We start from the raw sequence: 27,161 nt of genomic DNA on the forward strand, positions 1-27,161 counted from the left end.
AAACAAAAGAACTTTGTTTTGTTTGAGACAGTCTCGCTGTGTAGCTCTGGCTGTCCTGGAACTCGGAGATCTGCCTGCCTCTGCTTCCATGCTAGGTTGTAAGGTGACCGGCCGCTACTAAGCGTGGCTGCAGAATGGCTATTCTGACTGACTTTAGGTCTGGGCCAGAGCCTGTTTGAGTAGCTGTGGTAACCAAGCTGTGTGACACTTTTTTATTTGCAAGATGTTTACGATAGAGTGATTTTTTTATACATAAAAGACAAATGAAAGAGAAGGAAAATCGGTGAGAGGTTCGGAGCTCTAGGGAGAGAATTATTGCTTAAGGTTACTGGGCTCCAGCCTGGGATGATGAAAGGGTTTTGAAATGGCCAGTGGGGACGGTTACTAACATCACAAATGTCATTTATGTCTCTGGCTGGACTGTCCTCCTCTTTTGTCTCTGAGGACATGTGCCTAGACCCCTGGTAGATGCGTGAAACCCTGAACCTTGATACAGCATTATTTCCTGTACATTTACACATGGGGTAAATTTTAACTTATAAATCATGTCAGCAATGAGGGCTGACAACATGGCTCAGTGGGTAAAGGTGCTTGCTGCCAAATCTGATGACCTGAGTTCTATCCCTGGGAACTACATAGTGGAAGGGGAGAACTGATTCCTGTTGGCCTCTGTCCTCCACAGATTTCCTGCAGCACAAGGGCACCCCTCTCCTGCGTGCGTGGGCAAACACACACACACATTAAGTAAATTAAATGTAATAAAATTTTAATTAGGTACAATAAGAGATGAAGAGTAATTAATAATAAAATAGGAAATAGCATATTGTTCTAATAAGCACTCTCTCTCTCTCTCTCTCTCTCTCTCTCTCCTCTCCTCTCCCTCTCCCTCTCCCTCTCCCTCTCCCTCTCCCTCTCCCTCTCCCTCCGTCTCCCTCTCCCTCTCTGTTTTTTTTCAAAAACAGGGTTTCTCTGTGTAGTCCTGGCTATCCTGGAACTCATTCTATAGACCAGGCTGGCCTTGAACCTGCCTCAGTCTCTTGAGTGCTGGGATTAAAGGCATGCACCACCCACTGCCCAGCTACAACTTCCTTCTTGTGATTTCATTCTATGTATGCGCGTGTGTATACACGGAACAGTGTGCATGTGCTTGTGTAGGCGTATGTCCAAAAGTGTCTGCAGACGACAACAGAGGCCACAGGAGAATGACACAACAGATCTCCCGGAGCTAGAGTTATAGAAATGTGTGAGTCATCTGATGTGGAGGATCCGAACTCAGGCTCTCATGACTGAGCTGCAAGAGATCTTAGCCCCAGTCATCTCTACAGTCCCCATTGCACACTTTTCCATGACAAAGGAATCTGGGAACCATTCATCACGCTGCAGCCCCAGCTGCTAAGGGCAGGCTGAGGCAGGAAATCGAGGCACTTAGAGGGTTGGGAGGAGTTCAAGGTCATCCTCAGCTGCACAGGGAATTTGAGGCCAGCCTGGACCGGAGGAAACCCTCTCCCGAATAAGCAAAATACAAAAGCTAACTGAGAACAAAGATAAGGCAGACGAGAGCTATTCCATCTTAACCGGTGCAATCGGGAAGATGGTTGAAGGTGCACACACTGGCTCATTCAGCACCCATGAGGCTAAAGCTGGAGATTCTCAAGTTCAGATCTGGTCCCAAAGAAGCCAGGTAGGGAAATAGAGGGAAATACTTTACAATGAGAAGCTCCAGAGCCAAGTCAACAAGCACAGGGCTTACCAAGAAGGGGTCCAGGGTGGTCTAGCATCCTAGCATCCACTCAGCTTGCATCAAATAAATAAAAGAGTGAAAGAAGGAACAGGCTAGGAATGTAGCTCAACAGTACAGCACCTGCCTAGGGGCTGGGGTGTGGCTCAGTGGTAGAGCACCTGCTTACAATCCCCCAGTGAGGGGCTGGGGGCGTGGCTCAGTGGTAGAGCCCCTGCCTAGAATCCCCCAGTGAGGGGCTAGGGGTGTGGCTCAGTGGTAGAGCCCCTGCCTAGAATCCCCCAGGGAGGGGCTGGGGGCGTGGCTCAGTGGGAGAGCACCTGCCTAGAATCCCCCAGTGAGGGGTTGGGATTATAGCTCAGTTTAAGAGCCCTTGCCTACCAAGTACAAGGCACTGGGCTCCATCTCCAATACCGCACAACAGATGAACACTGGAGAAGAGGAAGGAGGGCTGTGGTCAGGCTGAGCTACTTCCATGTGGCGAGCAGAGCTTCTGCACTGTGTTGGAGAGCTAGACACACCCCTGCAGTCAAGGACTGCTATCTGTCTTCTGTCCAAAATAGCTAAGGTCACCTGTGAACTCAGGATAGAAGGGCTGCTTCCAAGCCACCATCCTGAGGATTCCTGCTGGGTCCCGTCACCAGGAGTTCCTTAGAAAGACCCAACATGGCATCCCTGAAGGATAGAGAAAACCCTGGCAAGGGACAGAGTCAGCTCTAGTATGTGGGGGCCCAGGGACCAAGCAAGGTTCCACCTAACACCTTCTCCTCCTGCATCTTCCCTCCTCCTGCCACTCACGCGGCCTGTGGAGATGCTGGGAAGGAAGGGAAGTCCTAACCATTGTAAGGAAAATGGTTCCCCACATGCCCTGCCCACTATACAAATCTCTGAGTGGCAGCTAACCATGGGAGGCCTGAGGTTAGGCAGAATGTTGTGGCTTTTCTACAGAACAGAAGATCCTCCACTCTTCCAGAAAAGCTAAGGAGAGGCATGTTCCCACCCCAGCCTTCTCACTAGTTCTCTCTGTGTCTCTCTGTCATTTCGTCTAAGCTGACCTTGAACTCACTACGTCTGTGCAGATGACCTCAAACTTCAAATCCTTCTGCTTCTACCTCCCTAGTGCTGGCTTTCAGCCCTGGCCCCACACAGGTTCTCCATCTTCCTCTTGACCTGTCCTGCTGCAGATCTTACTTCTGCCCTTATGTAAATAATAAACAGTCTGAATCTAAAAGGAGTTGTTTATTTCACCATTGGCCGAATCTGCGGGTTTTGCCCGACACTCTTGGTTGACTCTGAGTCGTGAGTGGACCTGAGGGTTGGGTGTGGTGTTGCACCCATGTAACCCTAGCACTTGGGAGGCTGAGACAACAGGGTCATGAGTTCCAGACCAGCCTGAGCTACATTAAATACAAAATGACAGAGGACACAAATTCCCCATTGTTGTTAGTGACATTGTGTCCACCCTGGAGCACTGTCAACATGAAGGCCATCACCAGACAGTGTCTTTAGACCTCCCAACTCCCCAACTATAAATCCATTAAACTGTCCTCCTTACTGCCTGCCCCCACCCCCTTTTGTTTTGATATAGTGCAGTAATTGTAGATCTGTGGGTCACGACCCCTTTGGGGATTGAATGAGCTTTTCACAGGGGTCACCTAAGACCATAGGAAAACACAGATGTTTACATTACGAGTCCTAACAGTAGCAAAATTACAGTTATGAAGTAGCAATGAAATAATGTTATGGAACAATGTTATGGAACATGAGGAACATGGGCTATAGCATTAGAAGGTTGAAAACACTGATCCTGGGCCCAGTACAGGCTGCCTTCATGTAGCATGAGGACCTTAAACTCCAGATCCTCTTGTTGGTATTCTGTCTAAGCTCCACCCCCCCCACCTACCTGGGAACAGGCAGGTATGCTCCGCCCCACAGTTGCCTGGCAACAGCCAGCTGTGCCTGACACTATATAAGGGGCTGCTTGCCCCCTCCTCTTTCTCTTTGTTCTCTTCTCTTCCCTGCTTTTCTCCTCTTCCCTGTCCCTTCTCTCCCCACCCCACCCCCTTCCCTCTACAGGCTCATGGCGGGCCAAGATTTAAACCCCAACATTGGTCCTAGCACCTCTGCCTACACATCTAAAATGCTTGGATCACAGCTGTGTGCCACCATGCCTGGGGCTTGAACCTAGGGCCCTGTGCATACTAAATCGTTATGCTAACAACCCAGGTACTTATTTACTAGGCTGGGTATTTGTTTCTTTGGCGGTGGGATGGGTCTTCTTTTTCCTTTGCTTTTGTTCTGTTTTTGCTTTTTAAAGACAAGGTCTCACTATGTCCCCTTAGTTGTCCTGGAACTTGCTCTGTAGACGAGGCTGGCCTTGAACTCACAGAGATCTGCCTGCCTCTGCCTCTTCATTCCTGAGATTAGAGGCATATGTATGTCAACATGTCCACCTTGCTTGATTTTGAGAGAAGGCCTCATATAGCCAAGGCTGGCTTTGAACTCCCGATCCTCCTGTCTTGACTTTCCCAATGCTGGGATTAAACATGTCACCACACCTAAAGCTTTTTCACTTTTTTCTTTTAATTTGTAAAATTACATTTACTGTGTGCATATGTGCATGTGCATGTGTGTATGCATGTGTGTGTGTGTGTGTGTGTGTGTGTGTGTGTGTGTGTGTGTGTGTGTGTCTCACGGTTCACAGAAGACAACTTTTGGAAGTCAGGTCTCTCCTCCCACAGTGTACAGCCTGGAGATTGAACACAGTTTAACAGTCTTGACAGCAAGTACTTTTAGCCACCTTGCTGGCTCCTCCTTTGCTTCGTGAAGCTATTCTCTCTCTCTCTCTCTCTCTCTCTCTCTCTCTCTCTCTCTCTCTCTCTCTCTCTCTTTCTGGCACCAGGAGTGAGTGCCTGAAACTGCAACAATCTAGACTAAAATGGAATAATGACAGCAATAAATGAAAACATCGAATGTAGCTCAGGATAATGAAAAGAAAACGATCAGAGAAACCCCCGAGGGATACACTGCAAACCTCCCGCCCAGCACTCCTCGGTGCTGTCCAAGGCATTCCTATCCAGGAGTATCTGAGAGACTGTCAGGGCTGAGAAGCACTAACGGATACTGCAATGACCATTCAGGCAGTGTCCTAATGACACATCAAGTCACAACATGCCTGTCAGAGTGCATCTAGATTAGAGGGCACCTGGGGTGGCTTGTCCACTATGGTCCATGCATAAACTCTGATTTGAATCTTTTTTTATGTACTAGGTCTGTTCTGCCCATTCTCCTCCTGTTTTCTTTGCAGTACTAGGAATGGAACCTGGAGCCTTGCATGTGGTATACACACACTCTGCCTCAGCCACACCCCCAGCCCCTCACTGGGGGATTCTGGGCAGGGGCTCTACCACTGAGCCACGCCCCCACCCCTCACTGGGGATTCTAGGCAGGGGCTCAACCACTGAGCCACGCCCCCAGCCCCTCACTGGGGATTCTAGGCCGGTGTTCTAGTAGAGTCTTGGTGTATGGCTCAGTGATGTAGCACAAGGCATGGCCCAGGATCAGAGCATCTGCCTAGAATCCCCCATTACAGAGATGGTAGTGTGGTTCGTGAATAACATTTGTGAGACTTTGGGTTCAACCTCTGGTATTGACACACACACACACACACACACACACACACACACACACACACTCACAGTTCCAACAATAGAACAGAGAAGATGTCCCACCCTGGCCCCATCTCATTATACCCCGGTCACATGTGAACTTCTGCTTTCTGCAGTTTTGACCTGTCCCTGGGGAGACACTTGCATGACACCGAATGACAAGAGTGGAGATCAAAGACACACAAATGGCTTGTGTTTGCCCCTGGGACACTTGAGAAAGGAGAGATGAAGACAGCTGCAAGGGAAGAAGTAGAACCCAGAATATTAGGTGACATTAGAATACAGTGAATGAGCACCTAGAGCTGGAGGACCGCAGAGATGACTTAGCAGGTGAGCTTGTGGGCTACTCGTGGAGAGGACCCGAGTTCAGTTCCAAGCAGCCATGTGAGGAGGCTCATGACTGCCTGTGTGTCCCGCCTCAGAGAATCTGACACCTGTACACGTAATTAATAACGAGAACAATAAACACATATATTTAAAGTTTTAAGTGTAAAGATGTTTGGCCTCCATATATGTTTATGGGTCAGAAAAAGGCACTGTATCCCCTGGAACTGGAGTTACAGTTAGATGACCATGAGTTGTCATATACATGCTTAGATTCGAACCTGGGTCCTCTAGAAGAGCAGTTAGTGCTCTTAACTGCTGAGCCATCTCTCCAGCCCCTGATCAGTTTTAAAGATTTATTTATTTATTATATATGAGTACACTCACTGTAGCTGTCTTCAGACACACCGGAAGAGGGCATCAGATCTCATTACAGATGGCTGTGAGCCACCATGTGGTTGGTGGGATTTGAACTAAGGACCTCTGGAAGAGCAGTCAGTGTTCCCCTAATCGATTTTAAATACTTTTCTACTGATGGGTCCATCTTTTGGTTCTTGGGATCCAGAGCAGATACTAGGTCTTCTCTAGGTGGCATTCATTGCCCTACTGGGTGATAAGAACCATTGATACTTCTTGATGGAGAGCTGCACAGCTGGCAGGCCTTGCAATGACAACCCCTGGAAGGGAGTGTTGGGAGACATACAAGCCTTGCATAGAAGCTGGAATATTCATCACCAGTCACTTCCGCCACTGCACATGACTTCTGTCTACTATTTTATTTTTGAGACAGGGTCCAAATAGTCCAGGATGGCTTGAAGCTCACTTTGTAGCCGAGGTTGGCCTTGAATTCCTAATCCCTCTGCCTCTACTCCCCAAGTGCCGTGATTACAGGTGTGCACCAATACTCTTTGGTCTCCTGGGCGTAGACCTTGTTCCCTGGAGTCTGGGTCTCGGTTTCCAGCCAGGAAGATAACACAGCACTGTGGGTGGATTTCCATGGCCCGTGGGGGCCTGAGTGGCATTTGCTGCCCTCTGGTGGTGGTGTGTAGTATTCTGGGTCCAAAGCCTGGGAGGGGAACTCAGAAGTGAAGGAAAGGTGGGCTCACAGCAAGGAGCACAATGTCAAATCTGGCTTCTGCCTTGAGAAGGCACCACATAAACAGCCCAGCCAGGATCTCATCCCATCCACCATGACTTTTGCCATGACTCACGCCCTCGAAGATCTGGGGACAGAGCACTGGGTTTGAGTCTGTGTAATCAGGAATGGAGGAGGAGGAGGAGGAGGAGGAGGAGGAGGAACCTAGGAGGAAAGGATGTCCGGAGCAAGGAGGAGGAGGAGGAGGAGGTTGAGAAGGTGATTGAGGATAGGACTTAAATAAACAGGAGGAGGATAAGGATGGAGGGGATTGGACCCTGGAACTTGTAACAGCCATGAAAGCATGTCCATGGGAGCAATGTGCGATTATGGCAGGTTTGCATAAATCTGTTGCCAGAAGGTGATTGGTGGATTCTAGGACTTAAATAAACATGCTTTTTACTCAGGATAAGATGTTTTATAGGGATTGGACCCTGGAACTTTTTTTTTTTTTTTTTTTTTTTTTAAAGATTTGTTTATTTTATTTATATGATGCACACTGTAGCTCTTTCCAGACACCAGGAGGGCATCACCTCCCATTACCATGGTTGTGAGCCACCATGTGGTTGCTGGGATTTGAACTCAGGACCTTTGAAGAGCAGTCAGTGCTCAACAAGCCATCTCTCCAGCCCACCCTCGCATGTTTTGAGACAGAACATCACTATGTAGTCCTGGCTGCCTGAAACTTTTTTTTTTTTTTTTTTTTTTTTTTGGTTCTTTTTTTTCGGAGCTGGGGACCCGAACCTAGGGCCTTGCGCTTCCCTAGGCAAGCGCTCTACCACTGAGCTAAATCCCCAACCCCTGCCTGAAACTTAATCACGAGACCCGGCTGGCCTTGAACTCATAGAGATCTGCTGGCCTCTGCCACCTGAGTGCTGGGATTAAAGGTACCTGGCGTCCACGACTACTGGTGCCCTTAATTTTTTTCAGACAGGGTCTTTGAATAGCCCCAGCTTCCTTTGACATCTCTGTCCCTCTGCCTCCCAAGCACTAAGATTACTGGCCGGTGCTACTGTACTCAGTTGAATATTCTTTCTTCTTCTCTTTTATTGTCGTTTCTTTTGGTATTGGTAAATATTAGAACACGGGCTTGTGCCTTTAGGCCATCTCCCATAGCCTGAGTCAGGCATGCCTCCCAGCAACTCTCTCTGGGGCAGAGTTGGAATCAACAGTGGTGTGATTTGGCAGTTCTCAATCTATGGTATCTTGCTCTTCTGTGTTTTTCGTCATGTTCACTGTGCTGAACTGAACCCCATGGTAAGAAACTTTGTGCTGCCTCTGAAAAGTTACCAAAAAAGACCCTTCCTTGTTCTGGAAATTCGGTCACTATGTCTTTTGACTCTCTCTTTCTCCCAGTTTTACTGAAGCTCCTCTCCAGGTTCTAGAGGGAAGCCTCTTGCTGCCTTTAAGGCCCTATCATGTTCAGAGCTCCATATATTGTACTATTTCTGTCTAACGTTGTCCCTCCCATCTCCAGGCCCAGGTCAGCTTTGAGGCCCCTTTCATTCTATTAATGTTATCTTCTTTTTTTTTTTTTTTTTTTTTTTTTTTTGAGACAGGCTTTCCTGTGTAGCCCTGGCTGTCCCGGAACTTGCTCTGTAGACCAGGCTGGCCTCAAACTCAGAGAGCCACCTGCCTCTACTTCCCTAAAAGCTGAGATTACAGGCCTGCACCACCACTGCCGCTCTTAGCATCTTTTATTATAGGGAGCTACTCCAGTACCTCACACACGGTCAACACTCCACCACCAAACTGCGAAACTCTTGTAAAAAAAAAAACAAAACAAAACAAAGGAAAGGAAGGAAGGAAGAATGGAAGGGTGGGAAGAAGGGGGTTGAAAAAGAAGAGAAAAGAAAAAAGAAAAGAAATAAGATAAGACAAAGCCCAAGAGGGAAGCGAAACTGGAGGGTAGAGAGCTTTCAGCAAATTGCACGGAGTCCTTGGGGACCTGAGAGGTCGCATGGGGCCAGCCCACTCATCAAGAAAGACCGTCTCTTCCCCTCCGGATGTGAGAATCTGGCAGCCCTGATTTGTTTTGAAACAGGAAATGAAATTAAGGTGCTGTGATCAAAATAAACTACACTGACCTCGCGCTCATGAATATTCAGCAAGCTGTTTAGGCTAGCGGTACCGCCTCTTACTTCCGGAGAGAGAGTGCGCAAGCGCCGCTGGAGCACACCTCCCTCCCCCTTCTGGCGCGCTCTTTTGTCGTCATCAAGACGCGTGGCCGTCGGAAGCGTTCGGGAAGAGATAGGAAAGCTGGTATGGCGAGTCCCGCTGCCACTTCTGTTAGACCGCCCAGGCCCAAGAAAGAGCCGCAGACCCTCGTCATCCCCAAGAATGCAGCCGAGGAGCAGAAGCTCAAGCTAGAGCGGCTCATGAAGAACCCGGTAAGTGGGAGTGGGCTCTGCGGCCCGGCCGAGGCCCATCCCCTTCACCCCGCCGCCAGACTGGGGAACGCTGTACTCAGTACCCCTAAAGCAGACCTGGGATGGAGAAGTCTGTCCTGCAGAGGGAGCTTCTGTCCTACAGCGCAGCTGCATGGAGGCGCTGTCCAGTCCTCCACACCCTCCTTTTTCTTAATTTTCTGTTTGTGGTATTGTGCCTTCTATGCTCCTTACTGAATCGGCTCTGTAGTATAGGCAGAACTCATCACATCTGGGGTTCTCCTGCCTTATCTTCCCAACTAGTTGGGATAACAGCTCTGCGCTACTATTCAGTCACAGCCCTTTATACTTTAATTTTAATATGAACCAAAGCGTTAGGAGCTGGGCATGGTGGCGCACACCTGCGGTCCCAGCACTCTGGTGGCTGACACCAGAAGTTTGCTATGAATTTGAGGCAAGCGTGTTCTTCCTAGTGAGTTTCAGATCAGCTAGACAATGAGGCCTAGCTCAGAAACCAACAAAAAACCAAAATCGATGGCTTAACAAAAGTGTTCAACATCTCCAAATAGCACCCCTTATGAAAAAGGCATTGGACGCCAAATTTGGACCACATCACTCTTTACCTCTCAACTGGGCCTCATAAAAACAGCTCATATCTTTGACTATAAGAGGTTGGCTTGGGGTTGGGGATTTAGCTCAGTGGTAGGCGTTTGCCCAGGAAGCGCAAGGCCCTGGGTTCGGTCCCAAGCTCCGGAAAAAAAAAAGAACCAAAAAAAAAAAAAAAAAAAAAGAGGTTGGCTTTCCTCTCAGTGACTAGATTCCAGACTTGTGTAACACAGGAGAACTCTGGCCCACGAAAGACCCCATGGTATACAGGATGAAGTAAGGCCAGGGCAGCAGAAGAACATTCAGTCAGCTCCAGATTCGAGAAGCATGCTCATTTGAGTTAGTCATAATAGATGTAGCTTCCTCAGCAAATTTATGTTTATAGATGCTTTCCTGTTTAATTGTTCCAGGACAAAGCTGTTCCAATTCCAGAGAAAATGAATGAATGGGCTCCTCGACCTCCTCCAGAATTTGTCCGAGATGTCATGGGTAATGTCTCTTATGGGTGTGTGTGGGGGGAGTATAATTTTTAAAGGGAAATATAAAACACTATTGTCTTTGCTTGCCAACTAGATCTTTGATAGAAAAAATATTGTGTCTTTACAGTGAAGGAGTGCTGTGTTTTATGGTTTGGCACTAGATAATGGTTTCCCACTAATTCTTTTGGTTTTGTTTCGTTTCTCATGGTTAAACCATTTCTATTCTGAGGCTAAAAAGCTGCTAAAGGGCTACATGATCAGACAAACAGACCAGTCAGGGAAGATCTACCAGGCCCCCTCTATGCTAAAGGTGTTTGTTTTTTTGTTTTTTTTTTTTCTTTTTTTTGAGGTAGGGTCTGACTGTGTGGACCAGGCTGTTCTTGAACTCATACTCCTCATGCCTCTGCCTCCTAAGTGCTGGCACCAGATGCTTTCACCACTGTCCTAGTTAGGGTTTCTACCACTGTGATGAAACACCATGTCCAAAAGCAACTTGGGGAGGAAAGGGCTTATACTTCCATATCATAGTCCATCACTGGAGGAAGTTAAGACAGGAACCTGGAAGCAGGAGCTGATGCAGAGGCTATGGTGGGTGTTCTTTTCTTTTTTTTCAGAGCTGAGGACCGAACCCAGGGCCTTGTGCTTGCTAGGCAAGTGCTCTACCACTGAGCTAAATCCCCAACCCGACCTTGAACTTTTAATTCTCCTGCTTTTCATCCCCCGAGTGCTGGGTGTTCTTACTGGCGTGGTCGGCCTGCTTTCTTATAGAACCCAGGACCACCAGCCCAGCCATGGCATCACCCACAATGGTCTGGACTCTCCCCCACAATCACTAATTAAGAAAATGCTCTACAGGTAGAATCTTCTGGAGGCATTTTCTCAATCGAGGTCCCCGCCTCTGACTTTAGCTTGTGTCAAGTTGACATAAAACTAGCCAGCAGAACCATTGTACCTGATTTTCTCATTCTTTGAAATGACAAATTATGCTTTTAAAAGATCTATTTGTGTGTGCTTGTGCACATGCACGTGTGCACACTGTGGTGCCTGTGTGGAGGTCAGAGGAGTCAGTTCTCTCTTTCCATCATATAGATTCCAGTATGGAATTAAGTTTGTCAGGCCTGGCAACAAGTGCCTTTACCCACAGAGCCATCCGTCAGCCTCCAGGTGTAAGTTTTTCTAAGTGAAAACACATTTGTTATGTAGCAGATTTAGGTTAACTTGTACTAAGTAGAAACAAATAGTTCAGAGACGGAGAGCTGGGCTGATAAGCTGGTTCAGCAGGGAAAAGTGCTTGCCACAAACCCGATGGCCAGAGTAGGATCCCCTGGGTCCAAGTGGTAAGAGAGGACTAAGTCCTATGTTGTTCATGACCCCCGTATTCGTGTTGTGGTGCTCATTCCTGCTCTACACATAAACAAATGCATAATGTCAGCTTTTCAAAAGGTCAGGCATAGTGTGTGCACTGGAATACAGTCTCTCAGAAGCTAGGGTAGGTGGAGCTCTGTTGGTTTGAGGCCTTCTTGATCTATATAGAGAGTTCCAGGCCAGCTAGGACTACATAGTGAGTCCCTATTTCAATAAAAGGTAGGACTGGAAAGATGAGTTAGCAGTTAAGTGTGTGTACTTGCAGACAACCCTAGTCTAATTCCCAACATCCATATTGGCCAGCTCATAGGCAGATACAGCTGCCTGTAACTCGAGCTCTGGCGCATCCAAACCCTCTTCCGGCCTCAGTGGGTACCTGAGTCCATGGATACCTGCACTCGTGCACAAACCCACAGGCAGACACACATAAAAACCACTTTTTAAAAGAGTCAGGGGCTCTCAGTGGTGAGCACTTGCCTAGCAAGCACAAGGCCCTGGGTTCGTCCCCAGCTCTGAAAAAAAAGAAAAAAAAAAAAGAAAAAAAAAAAATAAAATAATTTTCACCTCTGGGTGGTGATGGCACATGCTTTAATTTTAATACCAGTACTCAGAAGGCCGAGGCAGACGGATCTTAGTGAGTTCAAGTCCACAGAGCAAGTTTCAGGACAGCCAGGGCTACACAGAAACATAAATAAATAAACAAACAGCCACTTGACATTCCCTCATTCCACATGAAACATTCTAATACCAACTCTGAACCTCTCTATAGTCAAAACCATTTGTTTAAGAAAAACTGTTCCTACCCCCACTTTTTTTCCCCTTCGGAGCTGAGGACCGAACCCAGGGCCTTGTGCTTGCTAGGCAAGTGCTCTGCCACTGAGCTAAATCCCCAGCCCCTCCTACCCACTTCTTTTCACCTTCAGTATCAGAAGTTCATCAGCCGTTAGGAACCTAGCAGGTCACTTGTGAAATCATGGCGGGATGCTGAACTGAAGTCCGATCCTCTCATGATCACTGTCACATAGAGCAGAAGTTTGCTTTTCTTTTGAGCCAAGGGTTTGCTGTGTAGCTCACGCTGGCCCTGAACTCTCAGTCCTCCTGCCTCAGCCTCTCAGGGCTAGGTTAGTAGACCTGTACCACTACTGCAGCTTAGGGTGGGACTTTCGGTGACTTCATAGTCAGTGTTCCTACAGCTCGTGTAATAACACCTACGATGGGCCCCCGCACTATCCTTGCTATAGTGCAAGGGAAAGACCCAGGGCATGTAGTACCTTCCACTAGAGTTCTTAGCATCTCTTTGGGTTACGTGTAGCTTGTATTGGTGACTGCATTCCTCCTCTGTGGTCCTAGAGACTAAACTCGGGACAAGTGCTCTGCTAGTGTGTTCGATCCCTAGGCCTCCTCATCTAGAACTCTGGATTCTCCTGGCTGTAGGTTCCAGTGCTGGGGCTGGCAGTGGAGAGTTCCACGTGTACAGGCACCTACGGCGGAGAGAGTACCAGCGGCAGGACTACATGGATGCCATGGCTGAGAAGGCAAGTGAGCCACGGAGCCTAGTAACTCTGGTCAGGCTTGGCACTGCGGGCTGCTCACCCTAGAACAGTGACCTATAGGACTTTGCATGTGTTTGGAAGGACACTGCACAGTCCTCCTCTCTCTAGGCCATTTGCTTAGTAATGGGACGGCAATGCGGGCTTCCACGTGGTTGGGGATTTCTTCCTCTCTTTTCTCTGTTGGGCTGAGTGCAGACACTGAGAGGGTTTGAGTTTTCTTGGGGCTTACATTTCTTCATGTCAGGTGACAAGTAATGTGTTATTTTAAGAGTTTAAGAATTGCTTTAGAAATTGTACTCTAAGAACCATTAAGAGTACCACGTGCAGCAGGCAGAGATGGCACACATCCTTAATCCCAGGACTCTGGAGGCAGAGGCAGGTGGATCTCTGAGTCTGAGGCTAGCCTGGTCTACAGAGTGAATTCTAGGACAGCCAGGGCTACACAGAGAAACCCTGTCTCAAAGAAAAAACAAACAAAGTGCCAGGTGTGGTGATACACGCCTTTAATCCCAGCATTCAGGAGGCAGAAGCAGGAGGATCTCTGTGAGTTCCAGGCCAAACAGGGCTACTAACTAGAGATTATGACTCAAAAAACAAACAATAAACAGTTTAAAAAAAAAAAAAAAAGCACCTTTGGGCAGATTGGCATGGACTTGTATTCCCAGGTTCTCTAAAGGCTCAGGGTAGAAGGTCAGCCTGGGCAACATAGTAAATCTTGTCTCAAAACTGCAACAAGGGGTTGGGGATTTAGCTCAGTGGTCGAGCGCTTGCCTAGCAAGCACAAGGCCCTGGGTTCGGTCCCCAGCTCCGAAAAAAAGAAAAAAGAGAAAAAAAAAAACTGCAACAAGAGTATGGCTGAGAGATGGAAAAGTGCTTGTCCTGCAAGACAAGGACCTGACCTCAGTCTACAAAACCCAGGTGGTTGGAGAAAGCAGCCAGGTGTGCTGGTGTCTGCTTATAATCCCATCACCGAGGAGATGGATTCTGGTAGATTCTTTAGCATGACTTACCACTAGCCTAGCCCGTGATCCTCAGGTCCCAAAAACAAGTCACACAGCTCCCTAGGAGTGGCGCCTGAAGTTGACCTCTGACTTTCAAATCATGTGCGCACGTGTGCTCTCACATATATGCCATCCTAAACACAGTTCTCATGCAGATGTGCAGACACACATAAACACACACAAAGCTGTTAAGCAGGCATTGTGGGTGTGGCTTGGTGGTAAAGCTGGCGTGTGTGAGGCTTGGATTTAGTCCTCAACGCTGCAGAGTCACAGAGAGAGCAGAGGGTCAGTGAGCATCCTGGGTCTGCTTTACTCTGGCGTTTGTGGGTATGGGCCTCACTGAGCTGCCTTCAGGCTGAAGCTAGAGCTTCAGGCTATTCCGTCTACCTCCTGTCTAGCCTCATGAGCACCATGGTTATAGACCATCTCTTTCCTGGGTTCTGTGGGCCTGAACTCATGTCCTTACATTTCATGGTGTTTCAAGAATGTTTGAGTTAGAGGGGACTAGGCACTATCTAGCCCCTCTCTCCAAGGTCCCTATAACAAACTAAATTCTCCCTGGGGAACCAATGAGTTCCTAGTGCTTATTTACAGAGCATGGTGAGGAACTACTGATGAGAGCATGGGAGACCCAGAGGCACTGCACTGCAGAGTCCTCGCCCAATGTGAAAGATGGTTTCCCCTTAGCACAGAGAGAAGGCCTCTTTTCCACAGTCTTCCCAGCCTATATCCTGTAGCCCCTCCCCAGGACCTCAAGCCTACGGCAGAACTGCATAGACTGGTTGGGAAGGATGGCTGGACACTCAGACGAGGGTCCTATGATCCTCCTGTCCCCTCTTTCTGTGGTGAGTGTCAACAGTGAACAGGCACAGATGAATCAAGGATGGCGGCTGTTTGGCCTGGAGGACAGTGCTGTACGGCACATTGAAGTTCTTTGCCCACTGAGCCTCCTCCCCATCCTTACCGTTCTGCTTCTTTAACCTAGGACTTAACTCCTAGGCTGCGGTCCTCTAGTCCCCTTCCTCTCCCTGCCTTCCTCTCTGTCTTGCTTTCTCCCCTCCCTCCATTTATTGAATGCACCACCAGCTCCCACCCTAGTTTCTCTTGCAGGCCTCATCGTTCTTAAGTGCTGTCTCTGTTTTGCCATCTAGAGCCGAGCATTGATTACCTGTCCCGCCTGGGACAATCTTGTAAGGTTAAAGGGGCTCTGGGGACCTGTGTGATACGTGGCACCCCTAGTGGTATGCCTTGGAGTTTGAACTCTTAAACATAAAACCTGTCCAGCCCAAGGTACGTCTGAGTGATGGGGCAGTGGTTTGTTTCTTCAGCAAAAACTGGATGCAGAGTTTCAGAAGAGACTGGAAAAGAATAAGATCGCTGCAGAGGAGCAGACTGCAAAGCGCCGGAAGAAGCGGTAAGAGCTCTGTCCTGGGATCCTGGAAGCCTGCAGGCTGGAAATGGGAAAGCGGATGGTGGATAAGGCAGAAGTTCACTAGCAACTGGCATTAGGCTAAGGGCGTACAGTCCCAGCCACTAGGTAGGTCGAGGCAGAAGGATTGTTTGAGCCAGGAGTTCAGTCCCCAGAACCTATATGGTCCTCAAGCTGGGCATGGTGGCACATGCAGGGGGAATCTCTGAATGTAGGCTAGCCTGGTCTACAGAGTGAGTTCCAGGGGAGCCAGGGCTACACAGAGAAGCCCTGTCTTGAAAAAAAAAAAAAAGGAAGGAAGGAAGGAGGAGGAGGAGGAGGGAAAGGAGGGAGGGAGGAGGGAAGGGAGAGAGAAAGGAGGGGAAAAGAAAGAAAGAAGGAAGGAAGGAAGAAAGACTACTGGCTAGAAAGATAGCTTAGCAGCCAATGGTGTTTGCTCCTTAGTCCTGAAGACCAGAGTTCAGATCCCAGAGTTGACTCAGAACATCAAGCATCCTGCAAGTGCCAGCAACTACAGCTCCAAGGGATCGAGTGCCCTTTTTTTGCTTCCGTGTGTATACAAGTGCATGCACACTCACATGCACATGCACACACACACAGGCACACACACACACACACACACACACATACAAGTCACATGAGAAGTTTCATTAAAAGCGTTTCATGGGGATCGGAGAGATGTCTCAGTGGTTAGGAGCACTGACTGCTCTTCCAGAGGTCCTGAGTTCAATTCCTAGCAACCATAGCCATCTGTAATGGGATCCGATGTCTTCTTCTGGTGTGTCTGAAGACAGCTACAGTGTACTCACATACATAAATCTTTAAAAAGTTTCATAAATTCAATGTTCAGATGTAGAAAGGAAACCGAGGCAGGAGGAATAAAGTGCATGAGGCCAACCCAAACTACACAGAAAGACTGACTCAAAAGACAGACAAGCTAAATGCAGAAGTGAGGGTGACACAGAAACCCACATAGTCACCAAGTTCCAGCTTGTGTCTTTGAGAGATCTGTAACAGGCTAAGGGACAATGAGGGATGTGTGGCTTCTGAGGTATTGCAAGAGATCACTCCTCTCAGCCTCGCTCCTCTTGGGGCCCGCCTACCCATAGACCCTGCAGGCTATGTAACTGAACCTTGTGTTATCTATTCTGAGAGCTTTTCCTTCCTTCCTTTCTTTCTTTATCTTTCTTTCTCTCTTTTTAAAAAATCTTTATTAGATTGCTAGAATTAAACATAAAACCACATTCTAGGAGAGCTTAGGAAAACAACTTTTTTTATTTTTTTTTTTCTTTTCTTTTTTTCGGAGCTGGGGACCGAACCCAGGGCCTTGCGCTTGCTAGGCAAGCGCTCTACCACTGAGCTAAATCCCCAACCCCAACAACTTTTTTTAAAGATTCATTTTTTTTAGTTATGTGTGTCTGGGTGTGGGTATGTGCTCATGAGTGCAGTGTCCGGGGAGCCCAGAAGAGAGCAGAGATCCTCTGGGGCTATGGTCACAGGTGGTTGTAAGTGCCCAACAGCACAGGTGCAGGGCCTCTGGAAGGGCAGCAGGAGACATAAGCTACTGAGGCATCTACTTAGACATTTGTGTGGGGGGGTTAATGTGGGGGAGTGGGGCTGGCACATGTGTGGAGGTCAGAAGACTCCTTTAATTTTTAGTGTTTCTTTTTGTTTTGTTTTCCTTTGTTTTTGTTTTTGAGTGTGTGTTTTTTTGAGATGGAGTTTCCCTGTGTAGCCCTGGATGTCCTGGAGCTTACTGTGAGGACCAGGTTTGAACTCAGAGATCCACCTGCCTCTGCCTCCTGAGTGCTATGATTAAAGGTGTGTGTGTGCACACACGCACACACCCGCTCCACTTGTCTCACTTGTCTATTCCTTGAGACAGGGTTTCACTGTGTCTCACAGGCTGACCTGGGAAGGCTGTGTCATTTTTATGTCTGTGCAGCTTTGCACATCTGCATGTGGATGCTCATCGGGGCCGGAAGAGGAGCTGGACTGCAGGCAGGCAGGAGGTGTCTGACAGAGATGCGGGGGCTGAACCTGGGTCCTCTAACCGTTGAGCCATCTCTTCAGCTCCTGTTTCTGTCACATTGTGCTGTTATAAAGACAGCATAGGGGTTGGGATTTAGCTCAGTGGTAGAGCGCTTGCCTAGGAAGCGCAAGGCCCTGGGTTCGGTCCCCAGCTCCGGAAAAAAAAAAAAAGACAGCAAAGATGTTCGTTTTTTCAAAACAGCCACTAAGATAACCACTGTCTATGTCTTCCATGTGTAGGCAGAAGTTAAAAGAGAAGAAGTTACTGGCAAAGAAGATGAAACTTGAACAGAAGAAACAGAAGGAAGGTGAGCCGTGTCCACGTTTCTCTCAGTGCCAGTCACCTCACTGAGGTGGCAGTGGCAGTAACCATAGCAGCAAAGAGTTGACATTACTAACTGCAGGTGTCAGAAAGCCACATGGCGGAGCCAGGCATGGTGGCACACACCGTTAATCCCAGCACTGTGAGCAGAGGCTGGCGATCTCCAAGTTTGAGGCCAGCCTGGTCTACACAGTGAGTTCCAAGACAGCCAGAGCTACACAGAGAAACCCTGTCTCAAAAGAACCAAAAAGAAAAGCCAGCTGGCAAGGCTTAAGCAGAGAGGAAAGCTGCCCGCCCAGAGTGGCTAATGGGGTTACTGCATTCAGGTTCCCATGTAGTCCCTCTACCCTGTCCTCGCACTGCCTGCCCCTCAGCTACCTCCACTGCCCTCCAGTTGTTCTCTGCCTCTTTTGTTTCCCAAGAGGAAGGATTGAAGGGCTCTCCCATCATTTGGAGCAGAAGCCCTTTGTTTTTTTTATATATACTACATATACACACACGTGTGCTTGTACATGTGTGCACATGCCCATGGAAGCCAAAGGCCGATGTCAGGCTCCACTTTAAATTGCTGGACTTCACTGTAAACCTGGATTTGGTCACTGATTTGGCTGGGTTGGCTGCTAGCGAGCCCCAGGGAGCCTCCTTTCTCTGTCTCCCTGGAGCTGGGATTACTGCCGTGCTTGCTTTTCCCATTGGTGCTGGGGATCCACGCTCAGGTCCTTATGCTAGCCAGGCAAGTGCTTTGACTGGCTGATCCCACTCCTAATCCTCTTGGGTCTTAGTTTTTGTGACAGGGTCCATGCAGCCAGCCTGGCTTGGTCTCACTATGTGGCGAAAGTTGATTCTGAACTTTCCACTCCACCTTCTAAGAGCAGGTGTTGGGCCTCGCCTTCTACCCTGTGTGAGTTTCAAGGATCGAGGTCAGGTCAGGCGTGACAGCAAGAGCCTTCCACTGAGCCATCTTACCAGCCCTATCTGTTGTGATTTTATTTCTGTTTTATTGTTTGTTGTCTTGTTTTGCTTGATGTAGTCTCAGGTAGCCCAGGCTGGCCTTGCACTCCTGACCCTCCTACCCCTATCTTCCAAGTGTGGGATTACAGACCTGCACGCTTGTGTATTTCTAGCTCCGTGCCCTTCGTAGACTTCATGCTGCTGCTCTATGGACTCCCGAACACAGGCCGCTCTCACAGCCCACTCAGTGTCTCTCCACCTTCGACAGGACGTAGGAGTGTCTCTCCAGAGACGTTTCTTCACTCTTGCATATATTTTGGCAAATTGGGTGGAAAAAAATTGTTTCTGTTCATTTGCAGTTCCTAATTGTCTAACCACAGACTATCTCTTCCCCCATGATGTTTCCATTTTTGGCTGCTCCTACCTTGTGAATTTTTTCTCAGTGACATGGTTTACAGGGAACTTCTAAAAGCTTCCATTAGATTCTAATGTCTGCTTCCCATTTCTTTGCTGCAGTTTCTACCTTCCCGTCCATTTTTAAAATATTTTTTGTTTCTGTTATATTACTTTTGAGACAGGGTCTGTCTGTGTAGCCCTGGCTTTCCTGGAACTCATTCTACCGCAGGCTGGCTTGGAGCTCACAGAGATCGTCTGTGTGCTCAGATTATAGCAGCCTCACCATGCCTGACTACTTTCATTTGAAAGTAGTGAAGTCTTGAAGACTTGGCTACTCTTACAGTCTTAAAATGTTTAAGCCAGATAGATGCTGTCTTCCTTGGCTTTCTGTAACGGTGGTAAAGCAGCAGCCCAAACAACTTGGGTTTCTCAGCCCACAGTTGTACACTAGCATGAAGGGCCCAGAGTTGGAGCTCAAGCAGGAACCGATGTGGAGGTCCCAGAGGCGGCTTCTTGCAGACTTGCTCTCCATGCTCGCTTGGCTTGCTCTCTTACACCCAGGACTGTGTAGAAAGACTGCCACCCGGTAGGGTCTGCCCTTCCAGATCCCACAGGCAAGTCTGATGGAGGCGTCTTCACAGGTGACCCTGACGTATGTCATGAACAAACCACTGATCACAGCTGCTTAGTTCCCTTGCCTTGTCTCGGCCTTGGCCCCTGGTGTGTCAGCCTTGGGCCCTGCTCTCCCCAGGCCTTGCCTTGTTCAGTTGAGCTTTCTGGGTCTTCAGAAGCTGGGTTATTTTCAGTGTGTCCTGCACACTGGCCTTTCTGAACGACATCTCTCGAGGCTGTGGTTTTGTTTCTATTTCTAGTGGGTCATTAACTTGGCTATGTTCAGTGAACAGGTTCTGGCCTTCCTGTGTGTTGTGGTTCTGCCTCCAAGTCACTTAGAGTATTTGTCGTGCTCTCCAGGTATGACTCGAGTGCCACCTGGTGACCAATCTAGGTTAGTTCTTTTGAGTGCAGTGACGAGGATGAGGCACCACCTCAGGGTTACAGCTGCACCTATGTCACGGGAATGCATACTAACGTCTGTCCTTTGGCAGAGCTGTGCAGTGGCAGGAACATAAGAGGTTCATTGTTGTTGCTCTGACCCCAGTGGGCGTTGAACATGCAGCACAGGACTCCTTCATTGTTTGTTCATTCTGGTATGGGTGTTTTCACTCACACATGAAAGTCAGGGGACAGCATTCAGGAGTTGGTTCGTGCCTTCCACCTTGTTATACTCCTTTGGCCTCTGCACTGCATCAGGGCTGCTTGAAACAGGTTGGAGGCTAGTTATGCCTCAAGGCCAGCATGGACTACAGTGAGACCCTGTTAAAATAGAAGCCAAAGGGGAAACCCTACTTGTGTTCCAGCTGTCTGAGCACCCCATTAATCCCAGCACTGGGGAGGCAGAGGCAGGCAGGTCTGAGTTCAGGCCAGCCTGCTCTACAGAGCAAGTTCCAAGACAGCCGGGGCTACATAGAGAAACCCTGTCTTGGGGGAAAAAACCCTTGCTTCAAATGCTTGGCCTGGGGATGTAGCTCAGTTGTAGAGTGCTTACCTAACGTACAAGGAGCCTGGCTTCCATCCCCAGCACTGCATAAAAACTGGGCCCTGGTCATGGGTATCTCTGGTCTCAGCACTCAGGAAGCAAGAGGGTGAGAAGTTTAAGGTTATCCTCTGAACTGCATTGAATAAATGGCGTCATTGGCAACAAGCATGGACCACCTGTGCATATCAAGAAATGCCTCGTTGTGTGCACTCTTTGTTGGTGAACAGAGTGGAAATGAGTCCCCAGATCTTCAGCAGTGGCTCTCTTGCCTGTTTCCCGCCTTTCTGATTATGTCCTTATTTTCATTTTGTGAGAGAGTAAGATTTCTAGTTGTCTGGTTGAAGTGAATAGAAGTTAATGTAGTGCTGCCCGAGTATACCACAAGGTGGCCTCAGCACACCATGGAGCTCCTGCTGGGTTGGCAGTCACCCCTCTGAAGCTCTCTGATTCTTCTTAAAAAGGGGTTGGGAGCAGGGCAGGAAGGGCAGCTGTGCTGTGTAGTAACTCAGCACCCTGCAGTGTGGGACACGGGTTTGAGTGACAGCACCTGGTTGGCAATGAGCGTCCCAGTGATGTGTCTGAACCACAGTTTCACTTCGCTAACACAGCTGCCTCCCAAGGGACTCTGGGGTGATTTAAAGGCTCTCTGTCACTGGACACAACTAGAGCTCTGCAGACTCAGTGCTGGCTATGCCTTGGGCTCGGGTTCTCTTTGTCAGGAGGGCTCAGCCGCTGCTGCTTAGTACATCAGAAGCAGCCATCTCCTCTGACTATTGCGTTAAAGGTGTCTCCTGGCACCTGATTAGGGGTAATCAATAGGGCACAGGATTCCCTTTGAGTTAGATATGTTCCCTAGGCAGTCTGTCTGGGTGGCTCCTAGTGTGTGCTTTAGGCCAACGTTCAGAGCCACAGGCTTAAGTGTAGTGAACTGGAAAGTCCTGTTCTTTGTCCTCTGATCGAAAAGCCATTGTCTTCCCAGTTTGGAATCTTAGAAGACATTGAAGAGGTGTGCAGAATGGTAGTCACCTGTAACCCTTACTAAGAGCAACAGCTAACGATTGCTGGGTTTTGCTTTCAGTTTCTCACGCATGTGCCCTGTTTTCGTTGGCACAGAACTGTTGAATTCACTGCCGAGCTTGTACCACAGGCTGTTTCCCGTGACCTTGCAGCAGTTCCACAGTACTAGGGGGCTTTTGTTTTGCTCTGCTTTGGGGCAGAGGGTATTTTGTTTTGTTTGTTGCTTGTCCATTCAAGCTGGGAAAAAACAAAAACCCTGTCATCTTCAGTTGCACGCAGTGGTATGTCTGTAGGTTGAGTAAAGTCTCCCAGTGGGCCGCACTGGCTCAGCAGGTGAGAGTGCTCACCCACAAGCCTGTGGACCTAAGTTCAATCCTCAGGCCCCCACGGAAGAAGGAAAGGACCCCCTCAGTTTGTTCTCTGACCCCTCACATGTATCATAACATACATGCCTACACAAACACAAAAATAAATATTATATATATATATATGTATATATTTTTTTTTTTGGAGCTGGGGACCGAACCCAGGGCCTTGCGCGCTTGCTAGGCAAGCGCTCTACCACTGAGCTAAATCCCCAACCCCTGTATATTATATTTATAATAAATCTTTGAGTCCTGGATTTAAAGTACTGTGTGAACTAAATAGTAAAGAGTATTGAAAGATGGGACTGGTGAGACAGATGACTTGGTGGGTAAATGACTTGCCACCAAGCCTGAGGACCAAGTTCAGTACCCAGGACCCACAGAGTAGAGAGAACTGACTCCTGGTTTCCACATGTGTGCTTTGGCACACACACATGCACAGTAGAGAAATTAATATTTAAAAAGTTGTGGAAGGAGATAATTAAAAAGTAAATATCAGAGCAAGTTTGATACTGTGATTCCAGTACTCGGGAATTGCCCGGAGTTTGAGGAGAGTGTAGGCTGTTAGAAGATCTTGTCTCAAATCCCCAATGTCAAAACACCCTCCTCCAAAAAGATTACCATTCCTTCCTAATGTTTTGGGGGAGTAGTTTGTTTTAGACCGGTCATCTGTGCTGATTTGAATGAGAATGGCTCACAGAGGCTCATGTGTTTGAATGCTTGGCCATCAGTTAGTGCAGTTGGAAAAGTTAGGTATGACCTTTCTGGGTAGTCAGTGTGTCCATCTCGGAAGAGGAGGATTTGTTGTTGGGCACACGCTGAGGTTTAAGAAGCTGGAGCCAGGCCCATGCCGTCCGTCTCTCTGCCTGAAGCTCAGGACGCAGATGCTCACTGCTGTCAGCACCCCCTGTCTGCGTGCCAGCCTGCTCCCTGCCATGGTGATCGTGGACTGCGCCCCAGAAACTAAGCAAGCCTCCATTTAGATGCTTTCCTTTGTAAGAGTTAATTTGGTCATGGTCTCTCCACAGCAGTAGAACCCTGACTGAGATGGGTCTTTGTTCGTAGCCCTGGCCGGCCTTGAACTCACAGTGGTCTGCCTGCCCCTGGCTCCTAGCACTGGGATTGAATGCGTATGCCACCACGCTCAGATTTGTTGTTTGTTTGTTTGTTTTTTCAGACAGGGTTTCCCTGTATAATCCTGTCTGTCCTGGACCAGAATGGCCTTGAACCTGTTCTGCTTCTCAAGAGCTGGGATTAAAGGCATACAGTGCTGCCACCTGGCCAGATTTTAATTAATTAATTAATTAATTTAAGTTTAAGGCCGATTTCAAATTTACTGTGTAGTAAGGATGGCTTTGAACTTGTGATCCTCTTCCCCCCACCTCCCAAGTGGTAGGATTACAGGTGTGTGCTTCCGGGCTCAGGGTTTTGTGCACATACATGGTTTTGGGGTTTGTTTGTTTGAGGTGGGGGTGCTCTCTCTCTCTCTCTCTCTCTTGGTTTTTTTTTTTTTTTTTTTTAGGTTTTATTTTTAAGTATGTGTGTGTTTGGGGTCGTTTACTGTGTAAGTATGGACATAGGAGTGTAGGTGCCCACAGAGGCTAGGCGAGGGCATTCTTCTCCTTCGAGTTGGAGTCCTCTCTGTGGGTCCTAGGAAATGAATTAAGGTCGTGTGGAGCAGTAGTAAGCGTGCTTAGCTGCTGAGCCATCTCCGGCCCCTTGCACCTTCTTTACGGAGGCTTTGCTTTATTATGTTTGCTAGGCTTGAACCCAGGGATCTGTTCATGCTAGGCAGGCAGTCTACCACCAAGCTGCATTGGGATGATGCTGTACAGTTCTCATGCACCCAGTTTCCCGTTTAACGCCTGACCTCATTACAGTTAGTACCCAGGGTCCTCCCCTTGGCTTCCCTTCTTCCTGTTGCAGCACAGAGCCCCACAGTGTGTTCAGTCACCGTGTGGCTGTAGATGCCATTGGCTGGGACAGCTGCTCAGACTTAGCTGGGCCAGTGTCACAAGGCATCCTCCACTGGGGTTTGACTGATGTCCCGTGTGGACTGGAGCTGCTGGAGCATGTGCCACTGTCATCAGACCACTGACGTGTCCAGACTGGACGGTGTGGTGACTAACGTGACCACTTCTCGGTGTTGCCGCGTCCCAGCTCACTGCTGTTTGTGCTCGTGTTGGCCACAGCACAGAGGCAGTAGTTATCAGAACTGCTCACTAAAAACTCTCTGCTCCTCCTCCAAGTAATGTACTGTGAAGAAAGTCTCCCATGGGCGGGCGGCGCATACCTAAACAATTGAGGTCTGGTCAGGTGCCTGCCGCCTGAAGGCAGAGTTCTGCAAACATCCGGTTAGGAGGTGGTCTCTCCGTCTACCTAAGTGTTTGTGAGACTGACTGTGTGTGACCCAGTCTTTCTTTACCTTGTTAGAATTGTCTGATGTCCCTGTGTTGAAGCCCATCATTGTGTGCCTGCCTACCACAAGTTACCCGCACTTCCTTATCTTCTGTACTGTAAGATACTCCAGCCTCATCTGGAGGGCTTCCTGCCCTCAACCTAGCAGGGGTGAGGGTCTAAGATAACTGTTATCACGGGGAGGAGAGTAGAAGGAATCACTCATCGTTGACTGGCAGTTCTGCTGTGCAAGTGTCCTAGAGTGTGTGCCTATTGGTGGCTGTGACATTGCTAGGTGATGTAACCTGGTGGGCCCACCATCATAACGATATACTCTGTCAGTCGATAGGATCACTGTGCAGCTTATGGAGATGTGTGTCCTGAGCCTAGATACATCCGTGGGTGCTACTTGGTAACCATCTGTCCACAGGAGGTCAATCATGAATTTCCGTTGACGTGTCCAGCGCTCCTGTATCGTCAGTGGGTCATTCTGGCTTTGTCCGCCTTACTATCTATCCCACATCCAGCACGCTGTTCACTTGCAGCATATGTTACACTGGTTGAGAGTCACTGCTCCCCTGTGGGAAGCAGCGGCTTACACCAGAGCCCAGAGGCCCTTTTCTTTCTTAGATTTTTCAATGTTATGTATGAGTGTTCTGTATGTGAACTACATGCATGTCTGGTGCCCACAGGGGTCCAAAAATTGGGTCAGATAACCTGGAACTTGAGTTACAATGGTTGTAAACCACCGTGTGGGGACTGGGAATCCAACCTGAGTTCTCTACAAGAATACCCGGAGCTCTGAAGTATACTCTCCCAGTCCCATCACATGGATCTTGTCCAATGCATAGTATCGTGAGTCCAGCAGTCGAATATACAAAGTAGTTTCACTGTTCTGAAAAGTCCCTGGTGAGTCAGCTGAGGACCTCCCCCGCCTCTTTCCAGCCAGCTCCCGCCCACTCTCCTGCTCTCAGGCAGGAGGGGCTGGGGACACGTTCTCTATGCTGTTCTGTGGGCCAGCTTAGCTGTGCCATAGTGCTAGCAGCAGTGTTAGAAAGTGCTAGAAGCTTAAGAGCCACCCATAAGGTATCAGGAGAGGAGTCCTAAGCCATGTTTGAGGGAAGAATGTCAGGAGACTGACATTGACGTTGTGGACACAGCCCCTTGCTTCATGGACTTTTGTTTGTACATAGCTTTAAAGACCCTGTGCCGTCTGCTGTGAGAACCTGAGGCTCAGGCAGGGGAGGTTAGCAACTCAGTGGGAGATGTGAAAGGCCTGGGTGTAAGTATTGATACAGGCGATGGGGACCACACACTCATCAGGCCTGGTTTTGGGGTGGTGGGTTCTAATGGGTACAGCCAGGGCTTTTTGGTCACACAGGGGTGCTCCTCTGAGAGCAGTGCAGATCGCTTTTGTGGCAGACCTTCCAACAGAGGCATTGGGCACTTACTGGTAAGCACAAAGGCCACCTCTGGCTCTGGGCGGCTGGTGCCAAGGAGCAAGTATCCCTCAGCTCTCCTTCTCTTTTTGAGGCAGGGTTTGCTGCCCAAGCTAGCCTCAAAGTCACCATGTAGCTGAAGGTAACCTTGAACTTTCCTGCCTCCATTTTGAAAGGGTTGAGATTATAGGCATAGCTTCAATGCATAGACTCTCTTCCTCGTGTAAAGTCCCCTTACCTCTCTGTCACTCCTGTCTGCTTATGACTTGAATATTGTGTACTTACAGAACCCAGTCAGTGCCAGGAACAGCAAACCAGCAGTTCTGAGGAGGCATCTGGAGCAGAGGAGGAGGAAGAAGAGCCCAGCATCGTCATCATGGGGCGATGAGTTTGAGCAGTTGTGAGCCCAGCTCATTCTGTGACCAGCCTCAGAAAAGAAAAGGCTGTATGTGACCCAGCTGCCAGACTGGCTTTGTTGGGAGAAGGAAGGAGCCTCCTGCAGCCCTGCCTGCCTGCCTGGGGAGCAGAGGGAGGGAGTGTCCCTTAGACATTTGCAGACATTGCCTACTGTATCCTGCCCTGCTCTTGCTGAAGGGGAGTAAGTGCCTCACCTTCGCCTGGCGCCTGTTCCCTTCTGCTTGAACAGCAGTGAGCTCTGGGCTGGTCTCTGTGAAGAGAATATTTATTTAGTAAAGAGCAGAAAACCTATAGGTCTTGTCCATACGTGCAAGATGTGGATTACCAAAGCCTGAGCGAAGCCATGAGATGACAGAGATTTGGCAGGTCATCTTGTGCAGACCTTCTTCTAGACCTACTCCCCAGGCACATGGGCTTGGCTCTTCGGGTGCACAGCCCTGTTGTTTATGAAGCGATTGGATCGGAAGCCAAAGATCGGTGCCCACCCAGCAGTTCCTAAAACAAGTATGAGCCAGATGGGGCCTTCAGTAAGGGCAGGAGAGAA

The 27,161-nt window shown here is 48.7% G+C and overlaps 1 protein-coding gene across 1 annotated transcript; it reads left to right on the plus strand.

Annotated features, from left to right (window-relative positions):
- The first annotated feature begins 9,074 nt into the window (after positions 1 to 9,074).
- On the plus strand, positions 9,075 to 26,908 carry Prkrip1 (PRKR interacting protein 1). The gene is made up of 6 exons (XM_032886926.1): positions 9,075 to 9,255; positions 10,269 to 10,347; positions 13,137 to 13,237; positions 15,585 to 15,670; positions 17,957 to 18,024; positions 26,488 to 26,908. The coding sequence occupies exons 1-6, from the start codon at positions 9,130 to 9,132 to the stop codon at positions 26,586 to 26,588; spliced, it is 561 nt and encodes a 186-aa protein (XP_032742817.1). The 5' UTR covers positions 9,075 to 9,129; the 3' UTR covers positions 26,589 to 26,908.
- Positions 26,909 to 27,161: the final 253 nt, after the last annotated feature.

Source organism: Rattus rattus, chromosome 16 (assembly GCF_011064425.1).
Source record: "Rattus rattus isolate New Zealand chromosome 16, Rrattus_CSIRO_v1, whole genome shotgun sequence".
Classification (NCBI taxonomy): Eukaryota; Metazoa; Chordata; class Mammalia; order Rodentia; family Muridae; genus Rattus; species Rattus rattus.